This window comes from Dermacentor silvarum, chromosome 11 (assembly GCF_013339745.2).
Source record: "Dermacentor silvarum isolate Dsil-2018 chromosome 11, BIME_Dsil_1.4, whole genome shotgun sequence".
Taxonomy (NCBI): Eukaryota; Metazoa; Arthropoda; class Arachnida; order Ixodida; family Ixodidae; genus Dermacentor; species Dermacentor silvarum.
This window is the reverse complement of record NC_051164.1, coordinates 73721514-73746954: the sequence shown is the minus strand read 5'-3', so window position 1 is coordinate 73746954 and position 25441 is coordinate 73721514. Positions and strand designations below refer to the sequence as shown.

General features: G+C 43.0%; 1 protein-coding gene across 1 annotated transcript in view; it reads left to right on the top strand.

Annotated features, from left to right (window-relative positions):
- Positions 1 to 24790, top strand: part of LOC119433131 (leucine-rich repeat-containing protein 40-like) — a 42159-nt gene extending 17369 nt beyond the window's left edge. Inside the window, 4 exon segments of the mRNA XM_037700267.2 lie at positions 3577 to 3654; positions 7912 to 8097; positions 13812 to 13913; positions 20945 to 24790. Of these exon segments, the coding sequence (XP_037556195.2) occupies positions 3577 to 3654; positions 7912 to 8097; positions 13812 to 13913; positions 20945 to 20957 (379 nt within the window). The 3' untranslated portion in view covers positions 20958 to 24790.
- The last annotated feature ends 651 nt before the right edge of the window (positions 24791 to 25441 follow it).

Here is a 25441-nt window from a genome sequence, read left to right as displayed (position 1 = left end):
GTAAATAACCAGTAAAGTGCCTCAGTTAAATTCGATAAGGGACTTTGGCTAAGTTTAGCGCCTCACCTGTGTTTTAACTTCCCTAGGGAGACAAACTGTATTTTCTGGTGTATAACATGCGTCCTTTGCCAGAAATTTCGGAAAAATTAATACACGAGAGAAAATTTCAAGCAAGTCATCATCATGACTTAGTGACTATTTTGCAATAATGCAGCATTTTGGGCATCGGTCTGCTGAAGTTGTTGCTAAAAAAATAGTCACTCTTGCTCGGAGCGCAAAGCAGTGGCAGTGATGCTTGAACTCCTCTGGCAGTGTTGTTGCGTGTGCAACACGTTTGCGCAAAGCAGCACGCAAGCTAACTCCTGCTGAGCAGAAGTAGTGAGCCTTGGCAGGTACCTGGCATCTGAGAGCGCTAGCGTCATGAGCGGCGCCAGTGGTGCTACAGGCATCACACCTAGACCTTGGATGAGATGAGATTGACAGGAGACCATCGGCATTAGTCAGTACCAGTGAAATGTTAGTTCCTTAACGAGCACTGGCGGTCTGTACCAGTGAATTTACTTCACTTTCAGATTGTGAGACTTAATATCATTGTGCAATTTTTGATGATTTAAGATAAAATGCATGTGCTGTGAAAGAAATGTTTTATGACTGCTGTTCGAGCGCTGAAATAACCAAAATTCTGATGAATAAGTGAGTCAGTACCTTGAAATCTCGTCAAAGCGACTTGAGCGTTCCAGTAACATAGCATCTACCAAAGCATCTAACATAACATACCGAAGCAGATATACGGATCATCACCAATGTCAATGGAAATGGAGAAAATTCACCTGGAGGGTCTATATACAGCTGACGACTGATTCTCTGGACACTTGATTTTTCAGACATGCCCGATAATTCGGACGCCTTCGCAGCACTGCCACGGGTACTCATAGAGTCAATGTATGAGAACGTCTGACATTTTGGATACAATAACCCTTTGCCGTCCGATTTTCCGGACTTTTTGCCATGACTGCAGGTCCGAAACAGTATTGATTGAAGCCACCACTGCCGCTATTTTGATTATCTCGCTGCCTCGAACAGGCGCTCTCACACGCAGATGCGCTGGCAGCCGTAGCCACCACCTCAGCAACGCTAGGCCTAGCTACTTCGACGTTGGCTACCAAGCTTATTGCTGTTCGGTGCCATGTTTTTTATTAAAACAATTCGCCGCTGTTAGTAACGGCACCGACTCCGCCTTTGCCATCCTCCCCAATGGCTTCTAAGCTTGGAAAGCACAACGCATTGCATAATGCCAGTTTCCAAAAGTCAGCTTTGCCTCAATACAGCACTGTTACGTGGTGAAGCATACGCAAAGTATTGCGGTGAAGCATACTAAGAGTAGGAAGGGGCAGTTGTTATGGGACACTGCATATATTCCTCAATTAAACACGCGTGCACCCGCCGTCTCCTATAACAGTATGAGCACTGATACGCCTAATAAGTGTACTGGCAGGCCTTCAGAGCTATTTTGGACATGCCTGCGGTGATTTGAGCCCTTGGGGGCAGTAAAAGGCATGCATTCGTTTTTTTCGAACTGCCTGATTTTTCTGATGTTTTCGCGGCCCCTAGGGAGTCCGAAAAATCAGACGTTGACTGTAATTGCTATTATTAAATAAGATTTACTGACCCATATGTCTGAAACTGCACACTGAACCTTCTAAAGGCCACACGTACTTTAAGGTGATACCTGATTGATTAGAGCCATGTGTTAAACTAAGTGATAATTGCAGTATTGTTGCTTTTAACAGAGTATGTACCGGAAAAAAAATGAAAGTTTGGGCAGTTTGACACCACAGGTAGGTTTGTATAGCGATGCCCATTCAGTGCATACAACTAGGTTTGGGCAAATACATATTTCTCCGTTCAAAATTAATTCGAAGCAGTTAGGATTTAGTGTAGAATAACTTCGAAGCAAATAGTATGATTAGTTGTGGGATTTGCATAAAACCTTGACATAACAGCCAAAAATTGATAATTATATAAAGTAAAAGAAGGGAGCATTTACTTTCAACGATGAAAACAGTTTCATCTTGGGGAAGTATGTTTTTTTCAAAGCTATTCAAAGCTGTTATTTAAATATGTTTGTTGTAAAAACTCGAATTTGTAAACATTTTTTACAACACCTGCAGCCCAGAAAATTCGTGTAAAGGCTTTTTTTCAGCCCTGTGTCGTTCAGCCTACTTGAAATTTAGTGACTTGCCCATCATGCAGCCCAATGTGAGTCGCATGTCGTCACGGTTTGCAGATGTAGCATGTATCCTTGACTTTGTGATGCCGGCAGTTTAGGCAGTGTTGCGCGAATTCCTCTGTTTCCTGCCTAGGCGCAGGCTTAACCTGTTTTGTCTTGTAAGTGCACAGACAAACGTGGGGGCATGCTGGTCGCCCGCATTACCTGAATGCTGCCTCTATGGCCAGTCTAGCTCGTGTCCGTGATCTTGGGTCCAATCGCTGATAAGTGTATGAACATCCTTTCATCTTAGTAGCAAACTTCTTGCTATTGTTTAGCGTCTTCCACTAGGCTGGCCAGCGGCAAATTTTTGTCATGGCCATAGGGCTCTTGGAAAGCTGACAAACTTCCTCTCCAATGAAACTGAGAACATGGGGAACGACCTGAAGAGCGCCAACTTCATGGATCCCATTTTCGAACATCGTGTCCGGGGATAATGTTAAAAAAGTCAAGCGAGACTCTGTAAAGCATCCATAATTTCGATCGGCATTATACATGGGCTCAATAGTGAATGTGGTGGTGTTACGGAGATGTCTGCATGATCTAGCAACTCCGAAAAATCTCTGCGTCCGTTAAGGAATTCTTCGTCTTTGACTTGATTTGGTTATGAACATTGTCAATAGCAATGTGACTTGCTCACCAAAACTGTAGATGGTACACGTTTTCAAATATATATTCATATGTTCTGGGTATGTCAAAAATTCCGAATACTGAAATTCAAACCAAAGCGAATACCAAAGGGCATAATATTCAATTGAATACAGCGGAATCTTATTGATACGATCTTCACGGGAACCAGAAAGTAAAGCGTATCATCCTAAAGCGTATCATCCAACCAAATATGATTATCGGGGAAAGAAAAAAAACTTATCACCTCGAAAAACGTGTTACGCAGAATTGTATCAACGAGGTTCCACTGTATTCAGAAATATTGAATATTCGCACAAACCTACTCAACCTTTTACGTGAAACAAAAATTTGTTGTCCACCTAGTTATGCGTTTGAATGGTTATGTTGCATGCTTGATTTCATGGTAGCAAATATGGTTATAGGTCACAATAGATAACTTTATTACACATCACTAGGATTGGGACTATTTTGTGTCCCAGGAATTGTATAGTTTCCTATTTATTGCAATGATGTCTGCAATGAAACAGGTCTGCTGACAGCCAAGGCCACAGGTTCAACTTTTTATTTCAGAGATCAGGAGAGTAACCTGGGCGAAAGGTTAAAGTGTGCACTTTTGATGAGAGGTATCTGGAAGCTTGTTGCTGATTTGATTTCATGTTGTGTCCTTCATTTTTCAGGAACAACCAGCTGAGTGACCTACCTGGGGAGATGTCAGTGCTCTCCAATCTAAGGGAGGTCAATCTGTCATTTAACAGGTGAGTCCCAATTGTATATGGAATATAATGGCTGCATTCACACATCCGCAGCATCCAGAGAAATTGTTTGCTGTTGAACAAATGAAATAGTGAATGTGCCGGCCAAAGAGTATAGGTTAAAAAACTTAAAACTGTTTTAATTACCTCCTGCTGCTTTATTTTCTGTGAACAAGGCTTCCGTATGGAAGGCAAAATGTCTTAAAAGCTTTTGTTTAACCTCTCCTTTTTGGCAAATGTTTTCACAATTTCATCCGTTCAACATGCATGTTCAACATGGAGTCCTGACCAGACGAGATATCAATGAACCATTGATTTCGCGAAATTGTTTGATTGCCGGACTTTAAAGCTAAATGTTTTTTGCCCTTAACTTCAACTACTTGACTGTGCTGTTATGCAGTGCTTGACTGTGCTGTTATGCCATTATCTTGAGACCAATTATTATATGGAATAAGAGGAGGTCCACTTGTAGCCATGCTTTATGGGAACTCTGTCTGCATGGTTACCTATCTATGTATTTGTATGAGTTAGTCAAGCCTCGGTATAATGAAGTCAAATCCAACACAGAAATACCTTTGTTACATCTGGAGCAGATCGCGCAAGCATCTCGCTTTTGGAATGTTTGCTTGCGCTCTTATCATTTTCCGGCGCTGCGCTTTCGTCAAGAGGTCATCAGCGTGGCTGGTCAGGAGCGCCAATTGAACACCACCTACTCAGTGGCGCGGGAGGCAAAGCGAACGTTCAGAAAGTGAGATGCTTGCACGATCTCATCCCTGATGTTCGCTATAAGCATATGCCATATATAATTGTTTAAGACCCACACTTCCTGTTTTTTTGTTTTTTTGTCGATTTTAGCAGGTTGGCGGCTCATTATGGATACACCACTTACAATTTTCAGTGCACATATGCAAAAAAACGATTAAAAAATAACGTAATGACCAGATTTTTGTCTTAGTTGTACATCGTGGCCAGATCTTCTTTCTGGTTGCACCACCGATGCACACATTTGTCACTGATGCCACCAAAGTTCCGGCTGGCAGCCTGTTTCCTGAGCTCTTTGGCATATGCGACAACTCAAAGCTTGAATGAAGCGTCATACGTGGTTAGTTGTTTTCTTTACATTGCAGGCAGTCGTGCTATCTCATGCATCTCTAGGATAGTGCAAAATGCTGCGCCAATTGCTAAAAACCGCGGGGCAGCTATTGCTGTCTGGTAGTTGCGCTGGTCGCGAAGATCACTGTTTACCACGTCTTTCTTTTTCCAAATTTTGAGCTGCCAAGTTAGAGGCTGCAGCCCTTACTTGAGTGCGGCCCTTACTCAAGTATAAATGTTTTATTGCGATAGCAATTATATGGACACACCAAAGCAGATTTCTGCCGTCAGTGTCGCCATCGCCGTGTGGTTCCGTATGACGTCAATGGAGATGAAATCGTCGCCGCGCGCCGAATGCTGTATGTGCGAGTGAAAGAGCGCGAGGGACGCGCGCTTTCACGAGGAGTGAACCCACAGCGGAGAACAAACGTGCGTTCTGCGCCGTGCTCCCTTAAGGGCTGCAGAATTAGGCATCTCTTTCCTCCTTTACAATCACCATAAATGTAGAGCAAACGCGCCACCTTCCGACGCGTGAAAAGCCGTGGGGGGGGGGAGGGGGAGTGAAGGGAGGCGACGTTTAGCTGCGGCACCAAGTGCCTATTTATATAAAAACGTGAGGCGAGAAGGTGGTAAAGACTTCCGACGCTGCTCGACGAGTGTCCCGTTCTGATGTGGTCGAAAACCTCCGAGCCACGCCCAGAGGCTCCGGCAACAGTCACCAACGCCGCACGCATTTTGTGCGAATGCGGGCAAAACGCCGACGGCGTCGACAACAGTTCTGCGTGTTGCCGGTGCTGCTGCATGTCCAAGTTTATACAGCTGATAAAGCTACTATCATTACTCCGTATAGCTCTCTACAAATTTGCTATCGCAATTGATGCTTCGCCTTTCGGGTGAAACTGCGACAACTTTTTTTTGTGGTGTTGTAGTGACAGTGAAAAAGCAAACGCCATTGGAACTGTGAGTTAACCAAACTGTTTAGTGGGCGAACTATTGGTCAGAAAAGACAAGCTGCACTCAACGACGATAGTGCCAAGCACAGTCGTCAGTCATAGAAATTTGGTCGCGCAGTTCCAGTCCGTCTGTGATTTATACATTATCACCTTTCATTCCAGTAAACATTGGTTCTTGCATACATTTTAAACTTGCAACACTATTCATGTGGCATGCGCAATCTGATTAAACCAGACTCGTTTTTTATAGAATCAGTGACAACATTCAAGAAATTCGTAATACAGTATGTTTGTCTTGCACTGGGCGAGAAATGAATAACAGGGACAAATCTACTGAAATATGGTCACCGTCAAAAAAGTGAAGCGATGTATATACAGTAAAACCTCGTTAATTCGACCCTCGTTAATTCAGAAAGTCGGATGATTCGGACTCGTCCTCTAGTCCCGTTAGGTGTATGAATTATTCAGCATGAATTCAGAATTATTCGGACGTATTTGGCTGCACATCGGTTAATTCAGACAACTTGCGAGGAGCGCCGCAAATATGTGGCGCAAAAGAGCAAAAACGGCTCTAACATCCAACAGAAACGAAGTGGCGGAGTCTGCATCGTTATAGTCACCAGCGAAAACCGTACCTGAATGGCAGTAACGCTGGAATGCTTCATGCCAATTAGTGCCTTTAAAGCCTTTATTCTTGCATTTACCGCCGCGCATAACACCGCGTTGGCTGCATGCTTTCATAAGTTCGTAGTTACCATCTATGATCATGTCAACAGCGGCTGCGGTTTCTTCCGCAGCGGTTGCGGCAAACAGTAGTTTCATTTTGACTTGGTACGCGTGTTGGCCGCGCACCTAAGAAACTGTGTAGTCACCTTCCATGATCGTGTCCGCCGACCACTATTTTGTCCGCAGTTGTTGCAGCAAACGGTAGTTTCGTTCTGACTTGGTGCATGCATTGGCTGCGTGCCTTCAGCACCGCAAAATCACCCTACATAATCACATCAATGGCAGCCGCGGTTTCCTCCACAGCAGTTGTGGCAAACAGTTGTTTTGTTTTAACCCAGTGCAAAGCTGTCGAGGATAAAGAGCACCGGCTACATCGCGATGGACAGTCAATCTGTTGCCGATCAGCTCACTGGTGAAAAAATAATCGGGATGTGCGTGTGGTAGTGCAAAGTCTGTCGCAAATGAAGGCGCATGCCGTGGCCGTGCTGCGAAGGAAGTCACGAGGCCTCGATCGCCGCTGCGAGAGCCAATGATTCATGAGATGATGAGAGTTGTAGCTTCCGCACTACTTTTGTGCAAAATAGCAACAGAATTTGCTCATTCATTCACTAAATAAAAGCGTGTTGACGTAGCTGATTGTTGTCTGGGTACCCTCGATAATTCGACATTCGGTTAATTCGGACATTTTGTTCGGTCCCGTGAAATCCAAATGAACAAGGTTTTACTGTATGTGTGATAATTTCATTAGATGCTGATATTGGCAAGAAAGATTATAGCTGTGCTTTACTACAGACAATAATTCATTACGTTCGTGTTCTTTATGTCATGGTTCGATTGTATTATTGAAAGAACAAATTCTTCAAATAAATGAGCCCTCCAAAATTTTGCTGAGTCTTTTGCGTGTCTGCAGGAACATAAAAGCAGTTATGGCTAAGGCACAGCTCCTGTATATTTGCCAGTGAAGCTATGCTAAATGTGCTCATGTGCCCTCGGCAAAAGAACAGTCAACACCGCTATGCCACTTCTCGTGCTGTCCACAAAGTACCCTGTTTGCATGAACATGATGTGAGCTTGATAATAACTTGATAAGGGTGTTTTTGAGTCCTCAAAAGATAAATAATAAAAGATTATAAAATTGAAAATGTTCAGGTTTATATCTCTTTGAAAGAGTACAGAAAGAATTGTGGGGACTTCTTCATTTTCTTCCCGCATGCATCTGTTTTGGCCTCTAAGTTAGTACATTAAGATATGTTACATTACACAGTTAGATTACAATAAGCTGATCTCATTTGTGCAGTGTTTGCGGGAAAGCAAGTGACGATGTACGAGCTAGTGTGCCGCAGTCTCATAATTGGGTTAGGCTAGATTAGTAAGCATTAATATTTTTTTAAAAGTTCGCCTTGCTGTTTTAATCTTGTGTACAACATAAGTGAGCATCACATAGTATTAGGGTTTGTTATTAAGGGGCTTTGCTGCAAATACACTGCAGGTTCTCACGCCTTCCCGAAGTTTTGACCAGCTGGGAGTCATTGGAGATATTGTTTGCATCGGACAACAAGATTGAGGAGCTGGACATGACGCAGCTGCAGAAGTTGAAGCAGATTGCCGTGCTTGATCTCAGAAACAACAGCATCCTGCAGGTTCCACCCGAGCTAGGCAACATGCGGCAGCTTCGGTGAGCGCTGTCTTTTTTGGCCATTTCTTTGCATGTCATCTATGGGTTGGCATTTTATATGATGACAGAAATTTATTGCTATGGGCATCTGGATTCCTAGCAGTGGACTAGTTGGCTAAAGAGTATAGGTAAGATAGGGTACACTACAAATGATACAGAATATGTTCTCTGCCTTAAACTGCACATTTGAAAGTAATAATTAAGAGGCACAAGAATGTTCGTTAACTTTGTGCCAATCTTTGTGTAATTTATGGACCAGTGTTAGAATTGAAATACAGTAGAACCCTGCTGTTACGTTCCTGGGTGCTGCGTTTTCGCAGCTGTTACGTCATTTTCAGCTGGTCCCGGCACAGCTCCCATAGAACCCAATGCATTGGTAACCTCGCTGTTGCGTCGCAATTGTGGGACTGTTCCCGCATCATACGTTGCGAACTGCCACCCCGCGCCGGTCCGAGCGGCCATTTTGACTTTTTATGTTGCTTGGCTTGGTAGATTGACGATGGCATTGGCCACCCAAAGTGCCGGGGGCGGCACCTATGACGTATTTTCGGTTTCCACCAGCAAAAGTGTGGCCTTTGAGATCCGTATTTGCTATCTAAAGATGGTGTCTAGGACGCGTTGTGGCCCTAAAATTGGTTTTGGCACATAGATGTGCCGTGTAAAGTTCAAGGGTGATAACGCCGTCGCCGCATGATGTGTGCTGTATGTGCGAGGGGATCCAACATCCGCATCTAAATCTTGCGCTTGCAAAAAGGAAAAGCAGGGAGGAAGCGCGCCTTCTTCCGTTGCGCTCGAGGCACCGGTGAGGGAGCGAGAGGGATAGCGGGCGGTGTTGTACTCTGGCATCAACTACGTACTGGGTGGCGGCGCGCGGTTGCACGGGCCGTATCTTTAAAGAGATCTGCATTGGGAGCAGAGTCTAGGCAATGTAGGTGCGTCGGCGGCTCGTAGGTTTGTGCGTGCTGTGTGTTCTCGGCGCTCAGTTTGCATTGAAGCGACAGACAACAGCACGAAGGTCACTTCGCTCGTTGCTGCAGCGGCACTTCCTCACACCAGCGTTTGCGGCACTTCCTCACACCAGCTTCCTCACACCGGGCGAAACTACGACTTTTTTCACACGTAAGAATTAAACTAATATTGTATGCAATGCAACACTTCTCTCATTTCTCAAATTTTCCTGTTTCTCAGCTTTTGCGTTTCCCGGCTCTCAACATTCTTTTTTTACGGTCCCGTGAACAACGAATCAGCGGGGTTCTACTGTATAGAACTCTCTCACGTAAGGTCGGCATATTTTTGAAATCAAATTCGTGGAATATCAATTTCTGTTACTGTGGCAGTGGCGCACCGACGGGGAGAGTTTCGGGTGTTGTAACCCCCCCCCAACGCGTCCAGCCCCACCAGGTCAACGTGTACCTTCAGTGCCGTGCTCTGTTCGCCTCGTCATTACAATTCAGGAGGTGGCTTGAGGTCAAATTTTCCTGATTAACAAAAACCCTCTATCACTGTCTTGTATTTATTTAGTCACTCTTAAATTACATTGAGTAAAACGCTGGAGAAATAAACATCGGCATCATCCTTGGTGTCCTTATTGTAATTACTGGGCATTTTATTTGCTGTTGGATTCCCCTGGCTAAAGCAAAGAAATTGAATGTTATGCAAGGTGCTTGCTTCCCCCTCCCCTCCCCCCCTGGCAGAGATCCTGGGTGCGCTACTATGCCGTGGCCTTACATTGTATAGACATTTCTATAGGTCCTGTTTGTTATGATCTTGGCTATCAAAATAAATTTCTGCACCCCACTGCAAATGCAGAAATATCACTTCAGGAAATGCTGGTTCCTTAAAAGGACCCTGAAGAGAAAAATTATTTGAGCTGTATCAGTAAATTACCCTTCTATAATACCAAAAGAACCACTGTTACCCGTGCGAGTAGGCTCCAAGAAGCCAGAAAAAAACCCACCACTCATTGCACCAGCGCAATATAAAGTTACAGATTTTGACGGCTTCTGTTTGTGCCTAGTTAATTTTTTACCTGAAGGGATCAACTGCATTGTATTATAATAGAGCCAGAGACAAAACTTATCAAGTTTCAAGAAGTCTGCTGGGCCTGTGAAATTTAATTTAATAATGCTGTGAAATTTGTGATGTGACACTGCCAAATTGGCATAGGCGCTTTGACGGAAGACTCAGAAAATGAAACTTTGCCTTTCGTTTTCTCTTCTACTAACCAACCTATCAGTGCGAAATCAACAAATTTAGAATTTTCAAAAAATTCTTTATCGGTGTAAATTCACTTAGCATCTCTCTTTAGCATCTCTTTAAATGAGTAGTAAAGGCATGACATAGGTCTAAAATTTTTGTTAAGAAAAGTAATAGTCAACTTTTGTTAATTCGACCCTGACAGGACTGACGAAATTGATTAAACTATCTGGCGGGTGGAATTGAACAAGATGCTGAAACGACAGAACACACATTTGGCAGTATTTTCCTGATTCTAACACGCCTCCGAATCAAATGCGTGCCCACTTTCGATGTGTTCAAAGTTGAAAACTAAACTAGAAATGACACTAACGCTCCTATTCAAAGTAAAAATCTGCCGCTCGCCTGAGTTTTTAACAAGAAACATGGGCAAGAATCTAATAGGTTGTGCAATCGTGGCCGGTTTTCTAAAGTCAGCTTCGCCGCAATACATTCATATTATGCGGTAAAGCATACAACAGGCTGTTCAGCTACAAACGACGAAATTTGGTGAGCCCCAGAATAGAACCCCTTGACATTGTAAAATTTTGCCGCGTTTGCACATCGAGCCAATCAGAGAAGGCGTAGCGGTCCTTTGAGCCAATCAGGGCTGAAAACACGGCCAATTCGATAGTAAACAGTTGAACTTTATTATAACTAAGTCCATCAGACACAAAATAAGTCGTTATATCTGTTTGTTATGAGTATATGCTCACTACACACTGATATTTGACAGAAACATTATAGGTTCGCTTTGTTATTTACGGTAATTTGCTATCAGATAAAGCTTGATATAACTACAGTAAAACCCCTGTATCACTTCTGGTACGAATTTTGGTGTGATACGAGTTCTTGAAATTCCCCGGCCAAAATACATTGCTCTTAATACAAAAAACATCGCTGTTACGAACCCATTGCTGCGCCACTGCGGATCATACGAACGCGTGAGCAACGGCGGCGGCAGCAGCCGAGCCAGCGAAACGACGGGCACTGACAAGCCGGCATCTCGGGATCTGGCTTGTCAGTGCCATCAAACTACAAACGTGCAGGGGCCAAAATGCTCCCTGCACTCAATGTGCAGAGGCGTTCAGTGGTGCGCGAAAACATTCGTGCGATCACGCGCACGCACTTTTACGCCTTCCAGAAGGCAATCGTTGACGATTTGGGCAAGAAAAAAACGCACACGGATAGTAGAACCCCGTTGATATGCTTTTCAAGAGATTGAGGGGGAAAAAAAAAGTTGCAGTTTCGCCCGAAAGGCGAGGCAACGATTGTGATAGCAAATTAGTAGACAGCTGTACGAGGTAACAATTGTATCGGCCATATAAACTTGTAAACATTCGCTTACTAACTAAATTAACAAGCACGCTGTCATGTGTGTACAGGTAAACACAAAACCCATCTCGCTCGATGACCGCGGGAGTTCGCTGAGTAAGGAAGCGTGGCAGCAGTGGCTGTGTCTCGCGTCAACGTGAACTAAATGTCGAAAGCACCGTGCATACTAAGATATCCAGCTGTAGGCGCACTTTGTAAACATCGCAGATCGTTTTGAAGATGTGGCCCACGTGGGCGCGTACTTTGCACACGTTGCAGATAGCTTTCAAGATAACACACCCGCGCGGCTGCGCCGTATCGGCAACATGCTGGTCGCTTGTTGCAACGCACCAGTCACTTGTTGCAACGGTACAAGCTGGCTGCACTTCTAAATTTGCGTGACCGCCACATTCAAATGCAATGTATGATGCAGGAAAATTACACATTGGCGACGTATCAAAGGGAACTCAATACAGCGAAGTAAATGTAGGATTTAGGTTGGGACCGTGGAAACACGACGTAGCTGCCGGGAAAAAGCAGCGAGGAACGTATCAACGGGTTCCCACTATTAGGAATTTTTTTGTGCTAAAAATAAATAATTTTTTTTTAATTTTGTGTATGTTTTGATGATAGGAGTTTTGGTTGATACGAATATTTCACGCGACCCCGCGTGATTCCTTTCACCGAGGTTCTACTGCAATTATTGGATATAACGAGTTTAGACTGTAGCGGAATTTCACGGTTGTTCATAATAGTCACCGTGCCCTGGTGCCCTAACTCACAAACATCCTCTTCGGGGATAATCACTTTTAGGTATACAGTATAGACCACTTATGACGTAACCGCTTATAGTGCAGGACCGGATATAATACGGTCTTTTCAGACTCCCATTAATTTTCCCATAGCACTCTATGTATACGCGTATCGCTTATAGTGCAGTTGCGGGACACGAAATACCGGTTACAGTGCGGCTGCCTGGAAGTTCGGCAGTCAACCTAGACAGCAAACGCGCACTTTTTTTTTCGATAAAGCAGGTCAAAAAATTGTGTGCGCATTAGAATCGAGTACGACCCTAAATCTGCATTACCATATAGCCGTCGGCATTTAAAAATGGCCGCCTCACACCTGCGTCGAGCCTAGCTACTCTCGAGCCTAGCTACCGTAGCTTCCTCCATGTGCTGCAGTACACGTGCTTAGGCAATAGTCTACCGTCTGTCTTCACGTTCTCTGCGTTTGCTCTATCAGCATAAAGTACTGAGTTCATCATGATGCCGCATTTAAAAAGAAAGTGATCATGTGTGCGGAGACAGACGGAAATCGAGCCGCATCACATGCGTTTGGAGAATCCGAAACTTGCGTTCGGGACTGGCGCAAACAGAAAGAGGGAATTTTCGCCAGCAAAGCAATGTGGAACGGTTTTAGTGGACCGAAGCAGGAAGTAATCTGTGACGCTCCACTTCTGCGATACGATCGCCTTGGCCCTATCTTGAAAGCAATCTGCGACGGGGAAAGTCTGCCGCGCGCCGTGTTTTCACCGCTTATAGGTCGCGTTGAAGCGAGAGGCATGATAGCACGAAGGTCAATTCGCTCGCCGCGCTTCGTCACTCGAGCGTTTTGACAGTTCGTTTCCGCGGTCAACGAGCAAGATGTGTTCATGTTTTCTTGTGCGTGCGTGCCACCGTGCTTGTTAATTTATTTAGTAAGCGAATACGGAACCTAGAGCACGGTGACAGCGACGGTAGAAATGCGCCTTGAGTGTCCATTATTGCAATAAAATAGTTGTTTAGGTTATAGTGCGGTACCGCTTATAGTGCGGATATTCGCGACTCCAGTGACTTATGTTATAAGCGGTCTACACTGTATTTCACTTTTGCGAGATTTCGCATCACTATATTCACTATATAGATTTTGCCAGACATATTTGGTATCCACATGCGATAGCATTCTTGGCACTGTGCCAACTGTGCTAAGACAGCAGGTGTGGCATTGTTGCAGGAACACTGTCGCTCGTCAATGCCAATGTGTCCAGTACTAGTCGTGCAAAGCTTTGCAAAAGTTAAATTATCTTCAAAAGTGATTGCCCAAAAATACCACCGCAGAAACCCGGCAAGTCATCCTGAACCACCGTCATGTCACTGATTCACCGATTTTGTCACTTTCTGCAGAAATCTACAGCTGGAAGGGAACCCATTCCGCAATCCACGGCCCGCCATTCTTTCCAAGGGCACCCCAGCACTGCTGGAATTCCTCAGAGATCGTATCCCTCGGTGAACAGCTCACCCCTTTTTCCAGAGAAGCGCTTCATTTCACATATTTGTAGGGGTGTGTGAATATCCGAAACTTTAGAATAATGAATTGAATAGCGTCCTATTCAATTTGGCGGTTGAATCGAGTAGTCACTATTCGCAAAAGCGAATATTTTTCAAATATTTGAATATTTCAAAACATCAACTGTCCCCAAATAAACATAAAATTGGAGCAAAAGTACGGTAAATTTTCACTAGCGTAGTATGGACATGAAACATGAGAACTTGTGTAGTGGAGCAGGCTACGTTACTTATGCAGCCACAGGTAAAGCCTGTAAAGCTACCTTACAGGCTCTACTGTGATCATTCTCATTCTTTGAAGAGTCGTGTGCATGCGAACGAATTACAGTGGAACCCCAATTACACGACTTTGAGGGGACCACGCAAGGCTGTCGTATCGTCCGGGTGTCGTATAATCGAAAAACTAAGAATATAAGCAGTGATGCTCAGTCTTGCCTAAAACATGGGTACAGACCGCCTGAATGCACTGCTTCCAAGGAAGGTAGATTAAATTATTAAAAAATTACTGTATTTATTCGATTGTAACGCTTTTTCTTTTTTTGACTTTTGTTGCTTGAAATGGACCCCCACCTTACATTCGAATAACGACAAAATTGACTATTTTATAAGAAATATTCTGCATCCCGCGATTTTTAGGGTTACATTGGCAACCTGTAACTTTACGTCTCGATTCAATTCATAGGCAAGTCGACCAAAGTCGGAACTTGTTTTGGGTTGGAATCAACACTGTTTTCGCTGTGCTTGTAACTTGGATACTGCAATACCCTACGGCCTTTTGTGGTTCGACTCTGTTCACACGCGACGTTATGGCGACGCAGCGCATTCGGTATGACAGTCATTTCGAGAGACGAGAAATTTTGATGGTAGTGGAGCTGGTAAAGTCCGCCGCGGCTCGGTGCCTCGACGTCAAAGAGTCGACGATTTGCAGAAGGCGGGACCAGCGGCAGGCCCACTTTAAATGCGAGGCCAGTCAGGAAGGCTCTGTGCAACTTGAAATGGCCTGGCGCTGACCCCGAAAGAAGTGATTGTGTGGTCTTTTAAGAAGTACTTAAATCTCAAACAAGCTTAGTGGCACGGAAGATTACGATTCTCGTGTGATCACTTTTATGAGATAGTTTCGCTTTCGTGAGACTCGGCTCGTCCAGACACCAAACCCCTCGAAGTATACGGCCGACAGTTCTCTTGGCGCTTATAGCAAGCTTAGGACAGCGCCAGGAACACTCTTCAGGGACGCTTTCAGTGCCCAGTCACGCGAAATTTCGCAAAAGTGAAACTATCTATGAAATTGATCGCCCGAGAAGACCACCCAAGGAAAGCTCCATCTCCTCTTTAGACGACCATGATAAGTGAAGAGACCCGCCGGGGTTGCTCAGTGGCTATGGTGTTGGGCTGCTGAGCACGAGGTTGCGGGATCGAATCCCAGCCACGGCGGCCGCATTTCGATGGGGGTGAAATGCGAAAACACCTGTGTACTTAGATTTAGGTGCACGTTAAAGAACCCCAGGTGGTCTGAATTTCCGCAGTCCCCCACTACGGCGTGCCTCATAATCAGATCGTGATTTTGGCACGTAAAACCCCATGATTTTTTTCTTTTTGATAAGCGAAGAGAACGTTTCCGAATTGAATAGCGTCCTATTCAATTTGGCGGTTGAATCGAGTAGTCACTATTCGCAAAAGCGAATATTTTTCAAATATTTGAATATTTCAAAACATCAACTGTCCCCAAATAAACATAAAATTGGAGCAAAAGTACGGTAAATTTTCACTAGCGTAGTATGGACATGAAACATGAGAACTTGTGTAGTGGAGCAGGCTACGTTACTTATGCAGCCAATAAAAGTCTCTTCACTTATCATGGTCGTCTAAAGAGGAGATGGAGCTTTCCTTGGGTGGTCTTCTCGGGCGATCAATTTCATAGATTGTTTCACTTTTGCGAAATTTCGCGTGACTGGGCACTGAAAGCGTCCCTGAAGAGTGTTCCTGGCGCTGTCCTAAGCTGTCCTTGAATAAAAGTACCATTTCTTTTTCCGTTCATCTTGCGTTACATTAGCGGTTTTATTTTCTTTATTTCGCGTCACTGGAAAGTCGCCCCTTGCGATACAATCACGGTCGGGTTACATTCGGGTAAATGTGGTATTGTATACCTGTCATCAGCCAGCTGCAGTGTGCTTATGTGCCCGCATGCGTCTCCTTTTTTTTTTTTTTCCCAGACGGTGCCAGAGGGTATGAGGCGGGTCGGTTTAAAATTGCATCGTGTAATCGAGGTCATTAATACGTTATTTCTATGGAGGTTTTGTTGCGACCAAACCAATTCGTCGTAAGATCCGGGTCGTCGCATGACCGGGGGACGTATAATCGTGGTTCCACTGTACCCGTTTGCTTCTAATGCTCCGTTTGCGCTTTTAATAAACAACACTTCATAACGTATCATGTAATGACAGAAACTTGCCAACTTCAAGAATACTGGGATGTGAACATCATTTTATGTTAAGTGTGACAATGGCTGTTCATTATTCGAAAAGTATTCGATTCGATTTGCTTCTCGCACCATTTGATTCGGTCTCAAAAATCGCTATTCGCACACCCCTACATAGTATTTATGGTCTTCTTGAACGTCATTGCTTTGAAAGTCTTGTCTCTTCCATGTGCCACGCTGCCAGAGATTGTAATGTTTTTCGTTGCTGCTCGCGTGAAACATTCTTTTCTGCGGTTGGCTCTAGATGTAATGAGGACAGAGTTCAAGCAAAAATTTCAAGCATATAAAACAATGCGCAAGCTCAAAGTTCTTGCCATGATGTAAGCTGTGTCCTTACTTTTCACCTGGACCCTTTAACCCTTTAAGAACGGTAAACAAATTAAAAGTTTGCCATAAAGACGGCATATTCTTTTGCATGCAAAGGAATCTGATGGTAACATAGAGCAAGAACACACAAAAAATAATTCTGTCGAGAAAATGAATACCTGAAAAAAAAAAAAATGTTTAGACTAACAAAAGTGGGCTTCACTGCACGCAAGTTAGTGTATGCTCCCAAAATCACGTGCAAATGGTACTGATTATCATATAAAGCAAGACCATGCAAAAAGTTTGTCGGAAAGACGAGTTTGCTGGGAAAATGTTTTGTTACACTTTAACGAAGGTACACTGTACACAAGCGAGTTTATGCTCCCAGCTTCAATCTTCGACAGCTCCTTGCACCATCTGATGTTATTTACAAGCAGAAAATAAAGTATACTATTTGGAAGAAGCACGGAGCAATACAGCTCGAATTGTCTTCAGGCCAGCACAAAAACAAAAGCGCTCGACGAGCTGGTCTAGCTGTTCGTCCTTTTGGCAAGGTTTGCTTGGCAAGCAGAGCTCATCATTCGTCCTTGAAATGTTGAAACATGGAGGGGAACTCGAGGTCATTCGAGATTACAAAGACATAGAGATTCTTTTCAACTGGTAGCTTTTCACTGTGTTCAGCAGTACGAATTTTTCAACAGTGTCCATACAGAACAGCGCATTGAAAGTTACGTTAGCGGACATTGTGCCTTTTTTCAGCTGGCTTGCATAGCGTTTTGGGCCACAGGCAAACAAAAACTTAGTTCGCTGTATACTATGCTGCATTGTATCTTGCATTTGCGGTTTCTTTATAGCAGTAGAATCGTTATTGAAGTATAGCATGGCCGACCAAACTTTAGGTTTGGTTCATTGTATCGAGGCTTGACTGCATTAACTTCATTTAGGACCAGTCTAAAAGCTGCTAGTGCTGCATGCTTCTTATGAAAGTGCCAATAAAATACTATACTGCTTGTGCAATTCCCTTGATTGCAGAGGCTGGCTTGTTTTGACCTGTCCACACTTTGTTTACCTCCGTATAGTGATCTGCACTAGAAGTATATACCATCATGTGTGCAGTCCACCACAGAAGTTTGTGGAACAGAGGAACAGTGAAAAAAAAAAAAAGCATTTACACCTGCGCGATTTCTGGACAAAAGTGCGGGAGCGCAGAAGCTACAGCTGATGAGCCTTTGAGGTCTGCTAGGGTTCAGAAACTTTGTTAGACAAATATCATAAAATCTCGTTAATTGGTATTTCATTAGACTGGAAAAAATGTCTCTGATAACCAAAATGTATAAAGGTAACTATAAATATATGCTTAGCACATAAACATGCTGTTATTTGCTGAACGAGTTCTCAACCGTCATTTCTGTTTTGCACAAAATTAGCGGCGAAGGAAACTGCAATTCTCACTATCTCATTACTAATAAGCACTTGCAGCAGCGAGGGCCTTGTGAGTTCGTTCGCTGTGCGGCAAGAGATGTGTGTCTTCATCCGAGTAGACGAGCTTTTCACTATCGTGCACACATGGAAGATCTCTTTCTCTCCTTTGTGGCTTTCTGTAAATCAAGCCTCGCTTGTTTTTTTCTTCCTAGGCAATGTTAGTGATGACTTCACATGAAGTGGGATGGCCCCTAAACATCAGCCATTGGGCATTTCTTTCACAGCACAGGCCTTTTATTCTAAATCTTTTGACTATTTAAAGTTGCTAAAAATATTAGTGCTCACAATCTGAAAATGATGTAATTTCACTGGCACCACTCTTTATGGGCAGCAGTGGCTCTTGTATGATATCATTACAGGCCCTATGTACACAGTGTGTTGAAACTATTAAGGCTGCCAGAAATTCTGGCGCGCCCACGTATGTTGCAACCGCGTATAGATGTACCTGCACATAGAATAATGCTAAACAATGCTAAGAATGCTAAACTTTGCAAACGCTGTCAGCGTTTCATCCTTTGAGCTGAGTCAAACTTGCAATTTTGTGTTGTACCTGCTAACTACCAGGCACATGCATTATTTGCTTAGACACTACTATTTATTAGACAATTACCAGCCCTGCAGCTGTGACAAGATTGGTGTAGTGGCGCAGTCCACTTCTACTAATTTGACCCTGACAGGACCGACAAAATTGATCTAATTATCTGACAGTTGGAATTAAACAAAATGCAGAAAAACTCCAAAGCACACTGCTGATTCATTTGTAAATATTTGCTGATTCTAACACGATCCCAAATCAAAAGTACCCCGCTTTCTCCAAGTCCAAAGTCGAAAACTTTGCATAGAAATGACGTTAAACTTCTAAACAAAGTAGAAGTCTAATGCACACACGATCTTATAGCGAGAAAACTGGGAAAGGGTCTAATATGTGTTGTACAATAGTGGCCAGTCAGCTTTGCCGCACTGTTGTTAAAGTCAGCTTTGCCGCAATACAGCTCTGTCATGTGGTAAAGCATACAAACGCCGCAAACACGTTTTTCGTTTCAGCGATTGCACCGTGCTGGCCATTCGTTGTAGTTAGCTGACGAATTGTGATGGCCTTGGCAGGCTGTGTTCAGTTGAAAGGTGTATCAGATAGATTGCTCACCTAAGTGCAAGCTTTCTATTTTAAGGTATCTACGCTCGCTGCGAGATAACTTTATCATAATGCGGAAACATGGTAGGCCTTATTGCAACATTCTGCCAAATAGTTGTAATGAAGCTGGCTTCATTGAGGACACACATCCTCTCTCGGATTAATCTTGGCACACATATTCAAGAAACTTGCAGGCTTGGTTTGCATTGAACCATTCCAGATAGGCTCGCAGGTAGGCTCACAAGCTGTAGCTTTTATGTTCACCACCTTATTTAGAAGCCAAATATGTTGCAGATATGCTGTTTGGGCCTTTCATGTTTATGAAGCTTTTGTACAGTTGCTGGCTTTTACATTGTGCTTTTCAGCCACTGGTCTTTGTTTTTATATAGTAGCACCAACAGGAGGGCAATGCACTTATTTGTTGGTGGGGCAATGTTGCTTTTGATGCTGGAAGGAATTAAGTGAATTTGAAGTCTTTGTTGGGAACCTGAAAACAACTGTTCTTGCAATTGTACGGGACTAGTGTGCGACGAGCACTAAAACAAAAACGCTTTTACAGAACCTGCTGTAAGCACATCAGTTCGCTGCAAAGTAGCAAATAGCAGCTCTTTCTAAAAAGATGCAAGCGCTCATCTGTAGTTGCAGGAAACACACTGCATTATGACTGTACAGACCTTGTGCAATACTTAGCTCTTCCTTTTTAGATCACAGCCATGCATTTTTCTTTGTATGTGTTACTGTGAGCATGGTGTGGTCGCAGGAGTGTTGGTAACTTTTCACTTTTGTTTTGGACAATGTCGCCAGGTTGCAGCCTGAGAGAATCCAACTTTTAGCAAGATGATGATGGCTTGATTGGAACTTTCTCTCGTGCTTCCAGTGTTCCTAGGCGTTTTCCTTATTATTTTTGAAACTGTGACTTGAAATTTCTTTTTCCTGTGGCAATTCAACAGCAGGAATGTGAAAAAGGAAAACAAGCACCAATTTTCCAAAATTGTATCAGATCTCAAGAGTCTGTTTTGTCTAGAAAAGCAGCTTTGATGCGCCCAGATGGCCTACTAAATAAGCTCTTCAATATGTCATTGGAAGTAGCCGCAAATGGAGGTGAAGTATTGTGAAGTATTATGAGGAAAGTCGCATGAGAAATTTTACCAAGGCAACTTACTGGCAATTTAACAGAACATTGTGCCAGCCTAGTTGGATCATTATTAAGGACTGATACTTATTGCGCGAACTTTCTTTATGTTCTTTTTCTTTGTGTTGTCTGTTGCCAGTCTCATGCAATAAGTATCAGTCCTGAACTGGCAATTTAGACTGCTAACGAAGTAATTAAGACTGCAGAAAAGCAAAGTTGTTAAGGTGACTAAAAGCTCGCTATATTTAATGACTTAGTTCCTGAATTACCAACGCCGAGTTGCATGTTTGACCTCCAACTGCAGCACCGCCATCTTTATGTGGGTGAAACGTGAAAATGCAATGCATACTTAGATGTGTACATGCTAAGGAACCTTAGGTAGTTAATATTCCTCATAGATCATTGTTAGTTTTGGTGGAAGCGTGTTCCGTGCGTTGATACAGGCTTTCTTGCTGATGGGACCCTCGTGATTGACAGCCTGTCATGTATCCTTATGGCGTTATAAAATTGGGTTTTTTCTTCTGCGCACATACATGCAGAGATTTGCTTTAGGTTTTTTGCCTGATCAATTTTTTATAGGTTAGCCTCGTTGATTGTACCCTGAGTAAAGCAAGAGTTGTTATTGTGTGTGTGGTGAACCAGTATTGTTATTGAAGTGTATACAGATGGACTTGTTGGTACATCCGTAAGTAGTCGTACGTTGAGTTCCTGTTGCTGTGTACCAAAAGAACAGATCTACGTGTTAGTCCCATGTTGAGGCATACTTGCCCTGTTGTCTGTGTCAGATTTGGAGCAGAATAGAAATATGTGTAAGGTGTGCTTGTTAGTAAGCTCTTGGTGCTTCACAAGTGAAGCAGGGTTCTGGACTGTGAAGGTGTAGTAGAGACATCTAGGCTGAGCAGTGGTTCGAGCTTGCTGGTTACTGGACGTAAATAAGTAGCACTGCTTGGTGAAAAGGGCTGAACATTGGAATTCAGAAAGAGTTATGTGCTAATTTTTCCCCGCTCCTTCTTTTTCTCCACCATGCACTGCAACATAAGTGTGTGTGCATTGTTTTGGACATGTTGCAGGCGGTTGAGTGCCGTATTTTTGCGCATACAACCCACGCCCCGAAAATTAAAATTCAACTGTAGAGTTGGAGTGTGGAGCGATACCAAAGGTTTACTTTTGGTTTTGCTTTATGGCAGTTCATTATGTGCTGCTGTCAAGTGGCATGTGAAGGCAAAACTATGTAAATGCGCTTGGCATTGCTGTGAAGCCGTGCTGTACTTTGTCAGATAGTGGCTGTGAAAGCACAGATGACTGCTGTTTCTGATGCTATGTGCCAACAGTTGTGCTGGGTCACCACTGTAAAAACTTTAATATTGTTATATGTGGGTGTTTGAGTAGGTTATACCCGCAAATAATGGCTTATAACAATGTTTGTTTCCTGTCCTCCACATTGTAGTGGGAGCGCATGTGTGTGGGGCGGTTTTATGTGTGAAAAAATACGGTAAACCTTGTTCGAGGAAATACGGAAGGTGCAGTTGAGTATCACTGCTTGTTGCTGGGCTAATTGGTTCATGCTTATTACGGGGCATATGGAAGCAAAATAAAGTGAAGTAAGACCAGGACAGGAAAAATGGTCTTACTTCACTTTATTTCAAGTCCCATTACACCTTATGGCATGCAAAGATTTGTGCAAGCTGGTAGCATGTATTCGGAAACAAGACACTGTTGTGTTTGCCTTTGCAAGCACAACAACGAATGAACTTGTTACCTCCATTGACTTACCTAACCTCTATAACAGTCAAATTGAGTGCAGAGTAAGGAGCCTGATAAATTACTCTTTCAGAGTTCTCTCTACATTCAATCAGTAAAAAAAGATAGTACGCTTAGTAACAAACTTCGCAACAAACGGTTCACTAGTGTCAACCAGATGTCGCCACATTCTATAATCTCACATGGAGCTAGAGCTAGAATCCTCAGGTGGTGCCTAATTTTCATATACATACCATTTACTGGCCACACAAAAAATTGGTCTATGTTCTATATGACAAATATCTACTGACATGGCTTAATTGAAAATTCTGCTGTTGTGTCCCTTAAAGCATCAGTTAGCTAGCACTTACTTAGAGTCATTCTGAACTTATCTAGTTGTCTGTTTTTGGATGAAAGTGGGAACATTGTTACTTTAGATTTCTTTCCCGAACCTCTTTAAAGTTACACAACCATCTTCTACCTTGCCATGAAAGTATGTTACAGGCCAGAAAAAATGGCTGTCCTGGTTGCTTATTGGTTCATTCGGGCTGAGAATTTACATAGAAAGGGCATTTTGCAGTGTATCTGGTTAAATGCACGCACTGATTCAGTGCTTGCCATTTTTCATCTTGAATAAATTGTATGTATGTGTTATCTATGAGGATTTTCTCAGCAACAGTATGGTGAGGCCATGTGTTGTTACACAAGGATACAATGCACAATGCATGGACCACTGTACATGGCGAGAACATTAGATTTGGTGTGCACAGAACAGGAATGCACTGCATTTAGACATGGTATAAAACAAAATGCACAATGAGTTGCCACCTCTGTGCGATATTCGAGTGCGAACTAACCAGCAGTTTAGCTGGAAAACCCACTTAAGCCTTGATCCCTTATTTAGGCAGCATTAGGTGGCATTTGCGAAACCATAGCTTCTTGTGTCTTAAAATGCCTGTTTGGATTGCACGGGAGCCTGTCGTCCATTGCTGCAGCACCACATTCTCAGGCATTTTATACCTGTTGCTGGGCATGGACGATTCTTGGAAGACACTGCTGCCACTCCATGCCCACTCCTTTGCATCAGCGTGTGTGCCACAAAATGCTTCATTTCGTTGCATTTATTTTCTATTTTGTTGCACTTACTCAACCGAATTTTTTTGTTCTGTCTTTTTGGGTGTATATTTGGCGGCGTAAATCCGCGACTTACATTTCACACCTGTTGTTCTTATCTCTTGCTTATATAGTTTGCCCTGTTGGCAGCTGCCTGTTATGGATGTTTCTGATAGCGCAGCTCTTTAATCAATGTGTGATATATGTTGTCTTGCAAAAGTGAAGATGTTTTGATGCCTGTGTATTAATATTGTGTTTTCCTTATTGTGCAATGGTTTTGATGTTGCATGGTGCATTTTGGTTTGCGGGCATATTTTACAATGTTGTTTGTCAGGCTCACTGTGGCTTTTTTGCCAAATGTTTTCTTCTTTTTCTTTGGTCAACTTTTGAAATGTACAAGGCATTTATGAGGATTTTGAGTATGTCTTATCTATAGGGGTAATTACTGTTTTATCTTGAAACCTTCCTCAACATCCTTGCCTTGACCTTTTTTTTTTTTCTTGTATAAGTTTGACTTGCATAAATGATAAGTGCATTGCTTGTGCAGCATGATAGCTCCTCCATTTCAAAAGGAGCAATATTTTGCAGGCAAGTTTGTGAGCTTTGTCTTTTTATATCCTTGTTATTTTGATGAATGAAACTTACCTACTTTCATTATTGAAGTTAATAGGCACTGTAACATCTAATTGTTTGCATGATAAGTCCAAGACGATTTTCTGCTATTTCATAATTTGTGTAATGCTTTTGCTAAGCATGAGCGTATCGAATTATGGACAGTAGAATTAAAGGAACACCAAAGGAAACAATTAATTTGACTTATTTGTATAGATTATTCGTCTAGGAAGTGTATCTTCGTTTTCTATCCATCTAGCATCATTTGCAGGTGGCGGCATTTTGATTTTCCATTTCAGTCATTTTCTCCGCCTTACAAAAGCTCTGTTCTCTGCGAGTAACGAATTGTTATCACCGAAGACTAATTTTTCAATCTAGCTTGACTTTATAGTTACCTTTAGTGTCCTTTTAAGAAGGTTCAGCTTGTGTTATGCTGTCTGCAGTGCACTCAGGCTGTGTTTTGTATTTTTGCGTGACCTTCTTAGACTTTAAAAGCCATTGTGATAGTACATATCTTGCCAAATCTGTTATATGGAACCTGTCTGGGCATGTTGATTTTTCCAGAAGTTCTTGCACCCCACTGTGCTTGTTGAGGGGATCAGCATTGAGCAATTTCGCACGAGTCATCTGGCACCCACTGTAAATATCCAAGATTGCCGTGTAATGAAACTCGTTGCAACAGGACATGCGGCTTAATTGGACGTCTGCTTTTTCCTGCATGCCATCTTCAGCACACAGCAATGTGTTTACACAAGACAGCAGCACACCAACACTGCCTGTTGTACTTTTAACTGTCATCTGTATAAATAAATTATTTAAGCTGAGTAGGAGGCTTCCTTCTTTTTCATTTTTTTGGTCAAAATAAGTGCAATATATAATTAAAATACCGACAGGCTTATTCTCTGGTGAATAAGTCTGGTGAAGGCTTATTCTCTGGTGAAGAAGCGATCACCTATCCCTCATGTAATACCCCACACCGGGGCCTTTGAGGTAATAATAAATAAATAAATAAACTGTATTAAAGTTGTTATAGATATTGCCGGCACATAAAGCGCGGCAGTACTATAATACATTAATTGATACAAATGAAGACGTGATGTTTCTTGATTGATGTAGCTATAAGGGGTACTCGTTTTTAAGTTTCCCAGAAATTTTAAATATCGCCTGTGCCAGATAGCATCACTCTTGCCTAGAGTTCGAATATTGAAAGAGGTGGATGTTACTAGAACGAGAAATTGAAACACATATTCAACTAATGAACAAAAATTCACTAATTAACTTATTAACTACTTCACGCCACATATTGCAACTTATGAACTACAGCCTCTTGCAGAGCAGGGGGCTTGGTGAGGAGAGGCGGTAGTACGTTCTGTAGAATCCATACGGATGTGCCAATCTAAACCGCGAGTACTACTGCTGCACGTTATCGTTTTTAATTTTTTTTCCCTAAGCGAAGGCCTACCAGTCCGAGTAGC